Raw genomic sequence first — 18,101 nt, 5'->3', positions numbered from 1 at the left:
AAATTGCCCATAGTGTTAGGTGCATTAGTCAGGGGTAAATGTAAGGTGGGGGAATGGGTCTGGGTGGGTTATTTTTCGGAGGATCGGTATGGACTTGTTGGGCTGAAGGACTTGTTTCCATTCTGAAGAGAATCTAACCTAATCCCTGGACAGTAAGGGGCAATCCACCTAACCTGCACATCTTTGGACTGTGGTGGAAAACAGAGCATCTGGAGGAAATGGGGAGAATGTGCAAACTCTACATAGACAGTTGTCTGAGGCTGCAATTGAACTCACATCTCTGGTGCTGTGAGGCAGCAATTCAAACCACAGAGCCACCGCATGCTCTGCTTTAAGGAAGTATTCTAATATATTTGACCCCTTTTCCACTTTAGAAATGCTTGACAATTTAATGGTCACTTTTCTATTTAGAGTAACATCTTAGCATCAGACCTTGCATTAAAATGTGTTTAGCTTATCTTGCAGAATTATATATTGGCATTTGAATTAATCAATCAAAAGGTTCCAGGTTCCAAAACCAGAGTGTTCCAGGTACTTTACACCTCAGTGCTGACACGGACCACATCAACTTCATCAACCACCTGACTCCATCAAAATTGTGAAAGGTTTAACATGTCCACATCCACAATCATGCCAGCAAGATTGGGAATACTGCATGTGTGCAGCATTCTAACCTACCCTTTTTTCTCTGCCTGCCATAAGTAGCTGGAGATGGGACTAGGGTGGATTTCCACACATAGGACCAGTTGGTTTTCCCCACGTCATATTGAGAAAATCCAACATATCACAGAATCACCTTGTAACTTAATACTGGATGAAAGCTGTACATTTGCTGTGTGAAAATCTGACCTGTAAATATTTCCAGACACTTACAATGTTTGTATTGTAGCCCTGTTTTTTTTTCTATCTTAAGTTTTCAGAGATGGAGGTGATTTACTTGAGTGAACTTGGTTATGGTTTACAATTGTACCTCATGAGACACCGTCATCAACTCCGAACCCAGCACAATTACAATAAAGCACACTAACCTCTGAAGTATTTCCGCACTTCCAGTTTTCATTTCACTGTGAGCTTTCAGCTTCTTAGCTCTAACTGCTTTCGTGGGCACTTATAGTATTTGATGTTTGAACTGCTCAGGACTTTTGGAAAAAGTAGATACAGTGAGTTAGCAGAATTAGTTCTGAGTGTTGTTTGCTGTCAATTAACTCAAAGGATCAAGGGATTACAAAGGAATTGCTTGATTATGAGCAACAAGCGACTGAGAATGAGGAGGAGAGCAAAGCAGAGGAGGTCAGGTACACCTGGACAAACAATGCAGAAAGAGAAATTGATTTATCAAATTCACATTGATGAATTATTCCAAAAATAGACACATAATGATCATGTGACAGTAGTCAGAGGGCTCTTGCTCATGTAACACTTCCAACTTCCGTCTCTTTATTAGTTCCTTTCAAGATTGACTGCAGGTTACTTTTTACAATCTTTTTGGGATTCCAGTGGAATTTTTAAAATTATACCATTAAACCTAGGGTTTGTAGATCCATAAAAAGAATGTCTGATGCTAGATTTTATACAAACCTTCCATATTTTCCATAGTATCATGTTCCACCCAGGAAAGGGTATAGCTTTATATTGCACAATTTTTGGCATATTATCCTGAACTACTGATTCATACTCCTGCTGGAAAAGCCCTCAAAACGATCATGGACTTGTGTTTATGCCGTGCCCTAAATATTAGAAAACATCTGGAAGTGTTTCACAGGAGAGTGTTTTAACAGTATTCACAATCGGCCACATGAGTGTGATGACAGTTGATTAAAGGTTTGGTCAGAATGGTTTAAAGAGCATCTTGTGGATGGAAAGGTGAGGTGAAGTTTCAAGAAAGACTGTTACAGTTAGGAAACTGAAAGCTTGCTTTGAAATAAAAACAGGAAGCGCAGAAATACACCAGAGGTTAGCTTGCATCTGTAAACAGACAATGCCAAGGTTACCTCGTTATCTTCTTTAGGGAGGAGAAAGTGAAGACTGCAGATCCTGGACATCAGAGTTGAGAGTGTGTTCTGGAAAAAAAAGGCAGCATCCGAGGAGCAGGAGAATCGATGTTTTGGGCATAAGCTCTTCTTCAGGAATGAGGCTTGTGGGCCAGGGGGTTGAAAGATAAATGGGAGGGGAGTGGGGCTGGGGGTAAGGTAGCTGAGAATGCAAAATGTAGATGAAGGTGGGGGAGAAGGTGATTGGTCAGCGAGGAGGGTGGAGAGGATAGATGGGAAAGGTGATGGACAGGTCAAGAGGGTGGTGCTGAGTTGGAGGCTTCAAACAAAGATAATTTAGGGGGAGGGGAAATGAGGAAACTCGTGAAAGCCACATTGATCCAATGTGGTTGCTGGGTCTCAGGGCGGAATATGAGATGTTCTTCCTCCAGACGTCAGGTGGTAAGGGTTTGGTGATGGAAGAGGCCCAGGATCTGCATGTTTATGGCAGAGGTGGAGGGGGAGTTGAAGTGTTCAGCCATGGGGTGGTGGGGTTGGTTGATGCAGGTGTCCCAGAGATATTCTCTGAAACAATCTGTAGGTTGGCATCCTATCTTCCTGATATAGAGGAGACCACATCGGGTGCAATGGATACAGTAGATGACATTTTTGGAGGTGCAGGTAAATGCTGTCGCATGTAGAAGATCCTTGGGGCCTTGGTTGGATGTGGGGGGGCGTTGGCTACTGTGGGTGCAGGTTCACCCTGGACACCTCCCTCCCTTCCTGAATCTCTCCATCTCAATTTCCGGCAACCGACTAACCACAGACATCTACTACAAGCCCACTGACTCCCACAGCTACATGGACTACACCTCCACCCACCCTACCTCCTGTAAAAACGCCAGCTCTTATTCTCAATTCCTCTGCCTCTGCCACATCTATTCCCAGGATAACCAATTCCACCATAGAACATCCCAGATGACCTCCTTCTTCAAAGAGCGCAATTTCTCCTCCCAAGAGGCCCTCCAACACATCTCCTCCACTTCCCACACCTCCGCCCTTGAACCCCACTCATCCCAACACAAAAGGAAAGACCCCCCCAGTCCTCACCTTCCACCCCACCGACCTCCATAAACATTGCATCATCCTCCACCATTTCTGCCATCTACAAACAGACCCCACCAGAAGATAAATTCCCCTCCCCACCCCCATCAGCATTCCAGAGAGACCCATTCCCTCCGCAACTCCCTTCTCAGACCTACACCCCCCACCAGCCCAGACTCCACTCCCGGCACCTTCCCCTGCCACTGCAGAAAGTGCAAAATGTGCGCCGACACTTCCCCTCTCACCTACATCCAAAGCCTCCAAGGATCCTTCCACATCTGACAAAAATCTACCTGTACTTCCACCAGTGTCATCTACTGTATCCTGTGGCACCTGATGTGAGCTCCTCTACATCGGGGAGACAGGACGCCTACTTGCAGATCATTTCAGAGAACATCTCTGGGACAGCTGCACCAACCAATCCCATTGCCCCGTGGCTGAACACTTCAACTCCCCCTCCCACTCTGTCATGGACATACAGGTACTGGGCCTCCTCCATTTGCAAACCCTTACCACCTGATGCCTGGGGGAATACCTCATATTCCACCTTGGGACCCTGGAACCAATGGGACCAATGTGGATTTCACCAGTTTCAATATTCCCTCCCCCCCGCCACATTATCCCAGTCCCAAACTCCAACTTGGCACCACCGTCTTGACCTTTCCCTTCTATCCGCTCCACCCTCCACTCCAGCCTATCACCTTCTCCCCCACCTTCATCTACCTATCGCATTCTCAGTTACCTTACAGGCCCCTCCCCTCCTATTTATTTCTCAGCCCCCAGCCCACAAATCTCATTCTGATGAAGAGCTTATGCCCAAAACATCGATTCTCCTGCTCCTTGATGTTGCCTGACCTGCTGCGCTTTTCCATCACCACACTCTCGACTCATTCTGTACTCCAGACTTGTTGTGATTGCTAGACTCACAATCCTTATAACTTCTGTTTGAAATTTTCAGACGGAAAGAGCGTGCTATTCAGAATCTTCCGAATTCTTCACAGCTTGCACAGAATATAGCATTGGGTCAACACATACCTCCCACAAGTAAGAGAAACATCAAATTTCATTATCCATTTATTCCAAATATAAGCTTTGATTATGTTCATTGGTAATATAAGAAATTTGAAGAGGTGTTTCTATTAACTTGTTCACAGCTGTTCTGACATTTCTGCAATCAATTAACCATTCATTTGTAAACAGTATATGATAATACATCACAAATATGCAAGACTAGAAAAATGCTGCATTTTTCTTGTGAGAGTCATTGAATGCTGAACTGTCTTTTTACTCTTATCCTTCAGTGTAACTTGAGATTATATGGTCAATGAAAAACTGTTCATGTCAGATATACATTGGATAATATCCTTGTGGTTAGCTGAGATCATGGTAATATTGACCATGCTAAGGTTACAATGTCAGTGAGAGGACACTTTTTCTCCTCCTGGTGCTTGAGGTGTATTAGAGAAAAAAAAAATTGTATCTTTCTTTGGTATCCTGGGCACTTACTTGGAGGGTCAGTGGAATTTACTTCCACCCACTTGAAGGCCAAGCCGTTTCATCTCACTGAGTATACCAGGCTACAATTGTACACTGACGTAGGGACCTTCTGTTCAGACCTGGCCCTGGAGGATCTGCATCCCAGGAAGCAAGTCTTTCTTATTTCTTGGTCATTTTTGCTGGTCTCCTGTTATACTGTTAGAACTCCACTAAGGTTTTGCAGCTGTTATATTGAATAGTCTTCATCTATTTAGAGCAACGCAACATTTTGGATCATTTATAAACATTTGGTGGAATGCTATACTTATGTATTCTCATGGTCTTGGAGTCTGTTGGAGCTGTGGTGTTTTGCATATACTACACTTTCATTACTTATGTTATATTTTTAATTCTTTTGTGATTTTCTCATACCACATTCTGATTCATTTAGTCACTGTGGCACCAAAAGCTATAAGTGTTGTGAACTCCTACTTGAAAGCCTACCAAAGTATCTGGGATTGCAGGAAAGTTACACTGGCGCACCATGAGCACTGATCAGAATTTTGGGAGGCCTTTGGAGAATACAGCATTGGGCAGTTACTGGGGAGGCACCAGCACAGAAGAATACTTTAGCAAGGGGCGGATAATGAGGAGCCATTAGAGGTTTTTGCTTCAGGTCTATGCTAGGATCCAGATCTGGCCTCCTAGCTGTGTCCCACAATTTCCAGTCTGAGTATCACTTTGTCTGATTCAACCTGGTGAATTGGTTGTTGGTTAATGGAATTAAGGAATTTGTGGTTTGAGACTTCCTCTCACCATCACACCCCTTCAGCTGGAATGGGTCATATTTAGAGTGGATGAACAAAGAAATGGGGAAAAATTAGTGCAGGAACCAGAACCGACCAAAATTGTAGCCCCTGCATTATGTCCCTGAATACATTAACACACTGAAACTGTTCCACTAATGATTTGATTTAAATTCATTAGTGTATCAATCAGTTGGCAAATATTGGTTGATTTAAGTCAAGACTGAAAGATTTTGGCCAGTGTACAAATTCATAAATTAATGTTTTGTGCTGTTTGAATTTACAGACGGGTCATTTTCAGATCAACATTAAAGATGTGCAATATTTGAAGTACCCACCTTCAGGGCGTGTGTTGAATTAGGTGAGATTTCACTGGTCAGAGAACTAGTAGGAAATCCACTTTAATTACACTGGGGAGGCTTGATGCAATCAAGTGTCCTTCAGGCACCGAGTTGGACATTATTGGACCTTTCCCATTATTAAGTGTCCCAGTGATAAAAGTCCTGCTGGCCAATCAGAGGCTTCCAACTGTTTGTTGCTGATGGCACCAGCAGAATCTGTTACTTCTAGTTTCACTGTAGGCATCAGGAACCCAGGAACACCAAGGGGCCCAGACTAAAGATGTGGTGAGTATTATATAGAACTGGATAAAGTTACAGAAGGCAAGAGCAGGGTGTTGACTTTACATGTTTGATCTCCCTCTGATCAACTTTACTTTCTAAATCTGACTGAATGATATGCTTGTTTCTTCAATGGTTGTGAAGAGATTTTTGAAATGAATCTCCTGCTTCATGCCAATGCCATGCTAGTCCCACTCAAAAGAAGAAAAAGTTTCTTTAAGACAGGTGTCAGGAAAAAATACAATTGAGAACCAAAAGATATGCGTAAAGATCAGAAGAGATGTTAAAAAATAACAAGTAAGGAAGGCAGAGAGAAAATGTGAGAAAGGACCGGTAGCCAACATAAAAATGGGTGTCCCAAAGTCTTCAATATGCATATGAATAGTAAAACAGTGGTCAGGGGAAGAATATCTCCAATCAGAGACCTAAAAGTGGATTTACATGTGGAGGTAGCTGGCATGGCTACCGTGTTAAATAAATACTTCACACCTGTCTTTATGAAAGGTGGAAATGCTACCCAGGCCATGGCGACAGAGGACAAAACTCTGTCATTAGATGAGTTGTAAATTGATGAGTAAAAAGTGTTGGATAGACTGTTGGCATTTAAAGTTGACAAGGCCCAGGGACTGAGATGTAACCAAGAATGTTGAAGAAAGTGAGAGTGGAAACCGCGGGGGCACTGGCCAAAATCTTTCAGTCTTCCCTAGGCCTTCAAGAGGGCATTGGGTGATTATTTAGCTAGAAATAATGTGCAAGGATATGGAGAAAAAGCAGGAACTTGGCATTAGGTAATGCAGGGGCCAAAGGACCTACTCCTGCTTCTGTGATTCTGTGATGAGGAGAAACATCGAGAATATGTGGAGGAATATTTGTAATGAATAATATTCTATTTTGAGTGCATTCCTAGACATTTATTTTTACTTTTATTAAATTTCTTCCATCAGCATTCATTAATCCATGACACACTTTTAAACAGATAACTCCGAATTACCATCAAATGTATTGAAACAGACCAACTATTCCATTCCTGAATTCGAAGACCTCAATAGAAGCCAAGTACAAGCAGTTCAACGAGCTCTTAGGAGCCCTTTTGCTCTCATTCAAGGACCACCAGGTAAGAGGAGACCAAGAAGATGAATAAAAAATGTGAATATGCAAATATTTTGGATGAGAAACAAAAGCTTTGAGTAGATCGCACTTGTAACCACAGAGACTACATAAAATCATTTGGAAATTGTAATGTAAAAACTGCTAGGTTGGTCCAGTCATATTTTTAAATGTGTTTATCCTTAACACAAATTACAGTCCTCAATTCATGTACCTGCCCTGTTAGGTTGCACAGTTATTAATTGTATGAACAGTTTTCTAAAGTCAAAATAATTGTACACTTAACATTCAAGAACAAAAAATTTGGGTGATGTAGCAGAAATCCACTACCATCTGTGGATTATAGTGTGAAGGAAAAAAGGAGGGAAAATTGGAAAAGAAAATAATATAGAAATACCTACCTGTGGCATAGAGAGGAGGAATCAATACTACTGATACCTTAACGGGTGAGTGGAGATTTACTTATCAGTAGTATATGCCATGTTATCCACTGTATAAATAAGAATTTTCATATTATTATGGGACACTTTTATTTTAAAGGAAGTACTTTTTCTCCTTAACAATAAAGATTTTGCCTTATTATAAATAAGAACTAATTGCAGTATCAAGAAGAAAATAACAAGTGTTCAGTGCTAAATATACACCCTTGATTTTATTCTGTTGTGTTATGTGTTGAACCGAGAATGATGGATCCATTATTTATTCACACTAGTAACCTTAACTTGTAGGAACAGGAAAAACTGTGGTCGGAGTTCACATCGTCTATTGGTTCCACAGAATGAATTACGATTATAACAACCAAAACTATCCATTGGACAAGGAAGACAAAGATAAAAGATGTATACTTTACTGTGGACCTTCAAACAAGTCTGTCAATGTTGTTGCTGGTAATGTTTCAGTCAAACTCAGATCTCTTGAATTGACTCATGTTTATACTCTCATTCATTGACTCAGTGGGGTGAAGTTTACAGGGATGACAGAAGTCCCCCCACCAAATCTTAAAGTGAGAAGCAACCGTTATGTGAGTAGTGCTGGAACTTAGGGAGGCCTTCTTGTGGTGCTTACTTCGTGGCCGCCAGGACCGTCATCTGGTTAAGATTGATAGTCTGTTTATAATAACTATCGGCCCAACCAGAGGAACAGTATCTTAGCAGTTTCAGGCAAGTCGCCACTAGTGATGGTTAGAGCTATAGCTCTGATAGAAGGGAAAAGGTGTCTTGGAAGATAGGCAAAGTTAGGGCCACTGGGGCCATGTAGACAGGTTCTATCAATTGAAATTTTGGTGAGAGGATTGGATGACTGGGCGCATTCACAGTGCTCAGGTCCTAGTTGCCAAGGGGTGGCTGTTGCTGCTGTCCTCCAGAACTTTTATGCGTAGGATGTTGACAAAATACCTGCAGAGGTAGTTTGGTCTAATCACGGCCACTTGAGTGCTGCAATTAGATGTGGTCAAGCTGCCAAATGCATAGAATGTGAAGAAAGTGAACAAACTCTCTGAGGTGTTCCCATGACATTTTGAAGCTGTTCCACCTCTCCACCTGTCAGCCATTGACTTGCACATATGATTATTCATCATTTCATTGAGACTAACTCAGACATTTAGTCATAACTTACAGGTATTCTGAAAATGTTACTGTCTAAACCATGTATGCTTTTGCAGGTTAATTCACACAGACATAAACAACTAGATCAGCCCCAGTATTTTGAGCAGTCTCTGTCAGAAACTACTAAAATTTTATTAAAATGAATTACCCTGAAGTAGTTTTTAAGAGTATGCATGTATACATACATGTGTATGTGCATGTGCACAAAATCTAATATAGTGCTGCAGATAACAACTAGTTGCAAAATTCAGCAACTGTAAAAAGAGGTATCAGAATTTATTTTATTCCACTGCCAGTTGTATTTGCTATTTGTTCATTGCTTTCATGAGCATTTGAGATTTTTTTTGTACTTCTGAGGATGAAGGATATCAATAACATTTTTAAAATATGTTTTTCATACTGTGTGACTGTGTCCAAGGATTCCACATATGTATTCTTTGTAAGATCTTCTTATCAGAGTCCAGATATGTTCCAGAAATGCACTGCTTAAAATATTAGAACAATGTTTTCATTTCCTATAACTTGTATTGTTAGAACATGTCTAAGTGAGATTGTCGATGTTAAGAAAGTTTTATATTTCACCTTATCATATTGTCAAGTTGCCTAAAAGCACTGTACAAACAATGGGTTACTTTAGTGTAGCACTCTGGTTGTGAAAAAACTGGATCCCATCATAACAAAGTGAATAAGATCTAATATTCCATTGGTTTACAAAGATGTGTTGGCTAGAATACAGGACATTCTGTTATAACGGCGTTTCATCAATACGAATTCACTGTAACGTGATTGATGATCTGGGGACAGTGTTTCCAAACTTTTAAAACGCGTGTTCACAAACACTTTAACCGCTGTTGCTAAAGCGCGATTTTTCTAGAATGCGGGGTTGCACAAGAATTCAACCATTATGTTATGTAAGAACTAACTGTACTAGAAGAATTGCATCAGTTTTTTGAGAGTGTCATGCAATTTTATACATTCGCCTGAGCTGCCAAATGGAGCCTTTATAACCAGTTAATCTGAAAGCCACCATTTCCAGCAGTATAGCTCCCCCTCCAAACCACACATAAGCAACAGCCTTGATTAAGTTCTAAATCTGTAGTATGGTGTAAACCCCCTAACTTCTATTTCAGAGAGAAAGCTATGAGAAACTTCTTTTTGCTTTTTGGATGAGCTTTGAAGAAGAGCAGGAGAGTCATCCTTCATATCTTGGCAAATATCTAACCCTCAATCAAGATGACAAATCAGATTATCTGTTCATTGTTTACTAACACTTTCATAATGGAAAAAGAAGTTGGCAGAATATGGATGTCAATCTGTGATGCAGAGACAACCAAAGCAGAAGCTGACAGTTTATACAACTTAATGGTAATTGTGATGACAACATTCCCCAGTAGGGTCAAAGCTGAGATTACACTTAGTTATTTCATAATGGTAAGATACAGGCTTTAAACAGAGAGGATACTTATCAGTGTGGACAGTGTCTTGAATATGCTTGTAAAACTCTACTTTTCGATACCCACATCTGCCTTGTAGAATACCTGTTGAATCTGCAGAAGTATCTGAAACCACTCCGTGTTTACAGTGAGCAGATGGAAATGGTGGATTTTCCATATCCTGGGAGCCAGTTGATGATCTCGAAGAAGTCAGTTCGGGAAGGAAAACCGAAACCTATCCTGAGGTGGCTATTTCTTTTGCAAATACAGTATAAGTTAATTAGAAGTTGTTTTCTAGGCTTTTTTTTAACACAATAACACAACATGAAATTATATATTGACCCAGACCTGTGTGCTCCAGATCATCGGAGATCAGACATAACACCCAAGATGTGCATGTGGACCCTGAGGAAGTCCTGATGCACCAACATTGGTGGAAATTGCCTTGGACGTACCAGAGACTTCAGGCACTTTCAACTTACTGACCTGAAGTTACACAGGAAATATTAGACACAAAATCCTACATATGTGGGAAACAATACAACTGATACCCTTATTCTGTCATATTGCCTTACCTCCATGACCCTCCCCTCCTGATTATTGTTCCTGACCATACAAATCCCCAACCCCCTGACTATTAGATTAGATTAGGTTAGATTACTTACAGTGAGGAAACAGGCCCTTCGGCCCAACAAGTCCACACCGACCCGCCGAAGTGCAACCCACCCATACCCTTACATTTACCCCTTACCTAACACTACGGGCAATTTAGCATGGCCAATTCACCTGACCCGCACATCTTTGGACTGTGGGAGGAAACCGGAGCACCCGGAGGAAACCCACGCAGACACGGGGAGAACGTGCAAACTCCACACAGTCAGTCACCTGAGTCGGGAACTGAACCTGGGTCTCAGGCACTGTGAGGCAGCAGTGCTAACCACTGTGCCACCGTGCCGCCCTGTTTGACCAGATTTGAATGCTCCCACAACCTGACCACTTCCCCAAAACAAGCTGACTAATCTCTGAGGCAGCTACATACTCACCCATCTGTCACCTAATCATTGTGCCCATCTATCACCTTACCCACTTGCCACCCTATCCACCTTTGATGCTTCCAACTTACTTAGCTGCCACCCTAAAACCTACCCATCTACCACCGTACTGATTTGAAATCCAACCCATGTACCTCACCACCTACTCATTGAACCCATTCACTTGTTCATCTACTCACCCATTCACTAACTCTCAAACTGCACATTTAAACTTACCTCATGGTGACTACTGCTATAAACAGTATCCAGTCTTCCTTTCAACAGTCCGGCACTGTGATGAATTTCTTTGGGGGTTCACTCTGCTTTTCTAAAGAAGCTGTACCCAGGAAGCCAATGTCTATGTAGGTGGAAGAGGGACAATCTGGTGATGATTGCTGTCGAGGGTCTTCTTCAGATTTCTCAAGGGCTTCTTTTTCATTTTCAGAGTGGTGGCAGGGAGTGCTACTTTATCATTTTCGCTAGCATCTTCATTCATTGAGATGCAGCCACACGAGTAACATTACTGTCTGTATTTGGATTCACAGACAGAGTGGAAAGAATGAATTAATATCGTCAATATTTATCAACTCTCCATTAAACATAAACCATAACACACAAGCAAAGCTCAAATTTTCTGAGACACACTATTTAAATTGGCACAATACAGCAGCCGAAAGTTAGCAACCAAAGTTTTCTATTAATAACTGACACATACTTAATTTTTAAAAAACACATACGTTTGCAAAGACATTCTGTATCTGTGATTTCAAGTTTTGTTGGGTCCCAGTTTTTGTTGATAGATTTGTCCCTCATCCCTTTACAGTCACACAATATATCCCCTGTTTTCTCCTTTGCAGCCATTGGCTTCTTCCTGTTATGCTTTCCAGACATGCCCCCTGAGCTGTCTGCTCCTCATCCCATGGCCTCAACCTGCAGACTCTATCTCTTCAACTCTGTCCCTTTTATGCAGCACGGTGACTCAGTTTTTCGCACTGCTGCCTCAGAGCGCCAGGGACCTGGGTTCGATTCCAGCCCTGGACAATGGTCTGTGTGGAGTTTGCACATTCTCCCTGTGTCTGTGTGGTGTCCACTTCCGGGTGCTCCGGTTTCCTCCCACAATCGAAAGATGTGTAGGTTAGGTGAATTGGACAAGCTAAGTTGCCCATAGTGTTCAGGGATGTGTGGGTTAGATGCATTTATCAGGGGTAAATATAGGGTAGGGGAATTGGCTTAGGTAGGTTGCTCTTTGGAGGGTTGCTCTTCAGAGGGTCGCTCATCAGAGTGTCGGTGTGGACTTGTTGGACCGAAGGGCCTCTTTCCACACTGTAGGGATTCTAATTCTAAATTCTAATTCTAAACCCCTGATCACTCAGCAGAACTGCATTTCCCCCAATCCTGCCCTGCAGGCCTGCACCAATCCCACCTTCTTGGCCTTGCCTGAGGACTCAATCTTCCCCAAATACTCCCCATGATCACCACCCTCACCTGGAAAACTCCTTGTACCTCACCAGGCAAACTTGCTCCACCCCACTCCTTGGCCTACCCAGGCAGATTTGCTTATTCCTGGCCTAGTCCTGCAAATGCCTGCATGCATCCCTCCCACTGTTTTGCCCCACAGACCAGCTTCCCTCCCCAGCCCCCATCTCTCCATTCCTATACATTCACACTATCTTCCTCCTGCCCTTGCTCTTCTGGTGTTCACTGGTCAGCCTATCAGAAGCAGATGGGGTGAGGAAGGGGCCTGTGATTGGAGGGGTAGCTCCTTTAAAAAGTTTTGAGTTCCACGTGTGGCAACAACTTCTTTTTCTTATTGGTTGCTTTTCAATTTTCCCATGAGATTTGGACATTTTTGGGATCAATGGCACCTGTTTAGCGATATATTTTGAACCCTGCAGAAGATCCAGGTTATCGTGGTGTGACATATATGCCATGATTCAAACTTCCATGGGCATCACTAAATTGCTAAGGAAGCACATTGAGTAGCCATTGGCCCTTCCCACCAATCCATTTTGAGGCTCCTAATACAACAGGAGGCCCATTTGTCATTAAAAGTCACTTGCAGCTTGGAAGATTGAAATTAAGTGACTCTTACTGTCCCTAACTGAATTTTTGCAGCCGCTAAGTAGGTTATCATTGAACCTGCTGGTTTAATTTATAGAAATATGCTCAAATGTGCAAACGTGTCAGGGAGCCAGCTGTTACACATCTTTCCATATCTCCCTACATTCTTGCCTCCATGGCTATCTTGGTAATCCTAACAAAATTCAGTTCTAAGAGTCTCATGCTAGATCAACTGATCAAAATACCAAGATTATGCTGCATTTTTGTTTTACATGCGTGCTGCAATTATGACCACTGAGCGACGATGGTAAATTATGTATTTTTCTTTTATCAATCACGGAGACTTAATTCGTACATGTTGGTTGTTTCAGTCTTATACCTGACTACTTAAAAATAGCATTGACAGAAATTTAAGGGAAGATTATTTCCATTTAAGCCAAGGTTTGTTGGCTGGTACATAGTGAATATATTTAGTGGTATTACACAACTTTATCTACAAGTATCACAAAAAGTAAGTCGAAAAATCTACGAATGGATTTCCCTGCAATTATTGAGAAATTACTGAGTGGGATCTTCTGCGTGCCCTCCAATGCCCCCCAGCACCCAGCTGCCCATGAGATACCACTGGCACCCACTGGTATTTTTCTTGGGGCCAACCTCATTGAGCATGCAAGGAGAAGTGAGAGTGATGATTCCCCTCATGTCTGGGATGACACAAATGGGAGGGAAGGAAACTGAGTTGAAGTGTGCCAGTTAAATTGCAGTTGATCAGGAGCAGAAGACGTAAATAAGAAGAGAAGAAAAATAACAGAAGTAGAGAAAGAGATCTGCGGCTGTAACTCTGATGATGAAGCAATGAACTTCATCATCATTGCTCCAAAAACAATGATGATGAAAGGAAGAGAACTATTTCTACTGTGTGGAATGACCACGGGCCCACTATATTCAGATATTTCTGCGGAAGCGTTGCTAGCAGAGAAAGGCATCTTGGAAATCTACCTGAGAGAAAAGATTTGCAGGCACTCGGAATAGAAATGGCACTGGAAATCAGTTGGTTAGTTGGTTGATCAGTGCTGCAATCTCACTAGGTTGACCATGTTCTCCTGAATTGCCCTGGAGAAGGTATTGTGGTGCAGATTTGTTGAACAATTGCCATGCACTGTGCTGCTGGGGAGGGAATTCCAGAATTTTGCACCACAGCAGAGATGGAGTGGCAATATAGTCCCAAGTTGGGATCATGTATGACTTTGTGGGGAGCTTGCAGACAATTGTGCTCTCACATATCTGATTCGCTTATCCTTTGAGATGACAGACGTTGTAGGTTTGGAAGATGCTGTCTAAGGAATCTGTGTGAGCTCCTGCTGTGCATCCTGTGCCTGGCACACACTGCTGCCATTGTGCTTTGGTAGTGAATGGCCTCAAAATTGAATATGCTGGATGGACACAGTCGAATGGGCTACTTTGTCCTGAATGGTGTCAATCTTCTTGCTTGTTGTTGGAGATGCACCCAACCAAACAGAGAGTACCCCATGACACTCCTGACTTGTGTCTTGTAGATGGACGCAGCCTTTCAGAAGTCAGGTGAGTCAATTGCCACAAAGTTTCTAGTTTCTGCGGATATAGTATTTGTGTGGCTGATGTAGTTCAGTTTCTAACCAATGGTAATATCTAGGCTGTTGATACTGAAGAATTCAACAATGGTAAAATTGTCAGATTTCTCTCTGGTTGGAGATGTCATTGCCTGGCACTTGTGTGGTGCAGCTGCAACTAATCAGCCCAAGGTCTCGCTGGAATTTTGTTTAACCTTCTCATCATCCAGGCCTACATTGTGAGAACACTAGGCTTAAAGTTCCAGGTCTCCACAATTGTTCATTCCACTTCCAAATGCTGAACAATCCAACTCAAGAACTTAAATATATCCAACACTTGAATATAATATTTAAACTTAGCTTGATTATTAACAAATTTCTCCTGTCTGATTTATGGCATCTTCAATCCCATGATTTTCAGCTTTCATCTTCACTTTAGTTAATACTTGTGTATAGGTTTTTCAATTAAAAGAACTATTTTGTTTGCTTGAGGTTTGTGTCGGTGTTAAACAGAAATAGCCATTGTGAATCTAGTACATTATATGCATGGGAACAGCCTTTGGCTGAAGTTAAAATGAAAAATTAACTGCACCACATTTTTTTTGTTGCAGGCCAATAACACTTCATTACAAAATACGCGAACCATCTAATCCTTTTGCGTCTAGAATAAAAGCATATGATGAAATGATTCAAAATGGAACAACAGTGACAGAAGAAGACATAGAGGAGTAAGTCAGAAAAATCTGCCTGTGCACTTTTCTCACTTTTAACTTACTGTATAATTTGTACAGCTAGCTTGTGCTTGCTTTAAACAGTAATATTCTGTGGACACATTTCAATCAGCAGCTGAGGGTATGCATTATTGATAGCTGACAAGGTGCCTGTCATTGGATGACCAGTACCCCTCAGCTCTCTGCCCATAGCCAAGTTATTTACTCTTTTCTTTCCAATTAGTTTAGAAAACAGAAAGATGTGAGCCTTCATTATGTTTCTTGAGAATAGGAGAGGAGGATAATATTTGTGGAGGGTGACTGAAACATGGCAATGGATTGAGGGTGAGTGTGAGTGTTGACTATTCACGTGAGGGGATGAGGTGGCTGGAGAGAGAGTGGATGAGGGGCATGAGGAGGGGGAATGATTGGAGCTGCAAGATGTATTCTGAGGAGTGCTGTGCAGTAGAATGCTGGAAGGTCAGGGTGGGCTTGCTACCTGAAGGTCTTACCTCCACTCATCTGTCATACCACATGAGGTCCTCAATCCTTGGTGCACAGTTTCCAAATTGAAGGGAGCACACTCCTGTTCCTCACAGCTCACAAACACATCTGTTTGATTGGATGTATTTTTTTTCCCTCCCCTCATCAAGAAAGCTCACCTCATTGCAGGCCCTCCAATCCAAAGGCAGAATTGTCAGTTTAGAGTGAGAGACACAGTAAGCAGCTTTCCTGGGTCTCCTATCCAATCCGTAACTGCTGTCACTTAAAAAAAGAAATCCATGTGTTGGTGAGATATTGTAACTCATGGTCCGTTTAATTAGAAATTCTTTCTTTGATTGAATGGTTGTGTCATTTTTCTCCCCACTGAACTGTTGGGCAACTTTGAATGCTATGGCTGGCTTAGAAACGAGGGTTAAGTCACATCCATTAGCCAACTGGATTTCTGACCTGAAAATGCTCGGATAGGCTAAGTGCAGATGATTCTGACCTTAAAGAAGAAAACATGTCCACAGGGTGGAGATGCTACTCAAGTAAAAGTTCAAATACATGTAGCATATAAAAAAAATCAAATGAGCACAACACACGAAATCACCTCAAGGATTAGTATCCATTTCAGAGACCTAGCTACAAGCTGGGTATGGCTGCCAGTGAAACATTCTGGACTATAAGACTTCCAGACAAAAGACAGCAACATTGTAAAGGAAGAGGACAACATTTATGTTTTCAAAATGCATTGACAAAATCAAGCGATTTCAGTAGAGGCAATCAGGCTTTTGAAAAATAGGGGTTAAAATTTTGAGCAGGATGAGAGAGTGCATGATGGTGAGGAGGTATTGTAGAACTACAGAGAACTTGGAACCATCTGCCAAAAATCATAATGTTACTATAAGAGATTTTATTGTCCACACTGGTTAGGATAAGCAGAACTGTTTTTAATGAATGTACTTAAGACAATTCCAGAATTGTTTGTTATACACTGAATCTCATGTTAGATGTAATGATGTGTGTATACCAGAATTTGATAGCAATCTGACAGTGAGGGAACAGGCAGACTAACTGTGCAAAATTATGGCAGTTGAAATGCAATGAAGAATGCAGAAATGTATTTTAACTAATTGGAATAGTTTGTTGAGAGATTAGAAATCGTGGAGGAATGATAGGAAATTAATTTTTAAAAAATAAGCAAAAGGTGGTATACAATTACAAGAAGTAATTAAAATGGCAAATAGAGAATTAGATTTTATCTCACGGAGCTTGAAAGTCAGGAAGTGATGTTCCAGTTTTACAGACCATTGGTCAGACTCTTTCTGGACCATTGAATTTGCGAGGTGACATCCTCGTGGTATTATTATTCGGCTGTTAACCCAGAAACTCAGATATTATTCTGGAGACTTGATTTTAAATCCTGCCATTTGCAGAATTCATTTTCAATAAAAATCTGGAATTAAGAATCTGATAATGACCATGAATCAATTGTCAATTGTTAGGAAACCCCTAATGTCCTTTAGAGAGGGAAACTATCATCCTGACTTGATCTGCTGTACATATGACTCCGAACCCACAACAATGTGGTTGACCCTTAACTGCTGTCTGGGCAATTCGGGAAGGGTAGTAAATGTTGATCTACACAGCCCAATCCTCTTCCTGTAAACGAATAAAGAAACAAATTACTTGTAAGTGGTATTCATCAGAAGAGATATGTTCGCAATGAAAGGGGAGTATGGTTCATATTCACCGGAATGACACCAGGGATTAAAGGGCATGCATGGACTTGGTTTATGAGCTTAGAAGGATGATTCAACCAAGTTATTGAGGGTGGAGAAAGATAACTCACTATCTCTGGTGAAAACATCCAGAACCAATGTACAATCTTAAAATTAGAACTAAAACCCTCAAGACAAAAATTCGGAAGCACATTTTCAAAGACAGCATTGTGAACATCTGCAACACTCTTGCCAACATCTGTGGAGATTGAGTCAATAAAAATTATTAAATTCGAGATTCACAAGTATTTGTTAGTTAAAGGAATCAGAGAGTATATGGGTGTGAGGCAAATAGATTTAAGGTGGAAATCGATTATAATCTA

General features: G+C 41.5%; 1 protein-coding gene across 4 annotated transcripts in view; it reads left to right on the top strand.

Moving 5' to 3' along the window:
- Nucleotides 1-18,101, top strand: part of helz2a (helicase with zinc finger 2a) — a 103,231-nt gene that overhangs the window by 50,166 nt on the left and 34,964 nt on the right. For 3 of the 4 annotated variants that reach the window (XM_060836332.1, XM_060836331.1, XM_060836333.1), the window contains 5 exons: nucleotides 4,033-4,118; nucleotides 6,953-7,090; nucleotides 7,812-7,970; nucleotides 10,221-10,365; nucleotides 15,413-15,529. In XM_060836332.1, the coding sequence (XP_060692315.1) occupies nucleotides 4,033-4,118; nucleotides 6,953-7,090; nucleotides 7,812-7,970; nucleotides 10,221-10,365; nucleotides 15,413-15,529 (645 nt within the window). Of the gene's footprint in view, nucleotides 1-4,032; nucleotides 4,119-6,952; nucleotides 7,091-7,795; nucleotides 7,971-10,220; nucleotides 10,366-15,412; nucleotides 15,530-18,101 lie in introns of those variants that run through there. The other variant, XM_060836334.1, reaches the window with a different exon arrangement.

This window comes from Hemiscyllium ocellatum, chromosome 15, assembly GCF_020745735.1.
Source record: "Hemiscyllium ocellatum isolate sHemOce1 chromosome 15, sHemOce1.pat.X.cur, whole genome shotgun sequence".
Classification (NCBI taxonomy): domain Eukaryota; kingdom Metazoa; phylum Chordata; class Chondrichthyes; order Orectolobiformes; family Hemiscylliidae; genus Hemiscyllium; species Hemiscyllium ocellatum.
The sequence above is the reverse complement of the archived record's forward strand: the minus strand, read 5'-3'. Positions and strand labels throughout refer to the sequence as shown.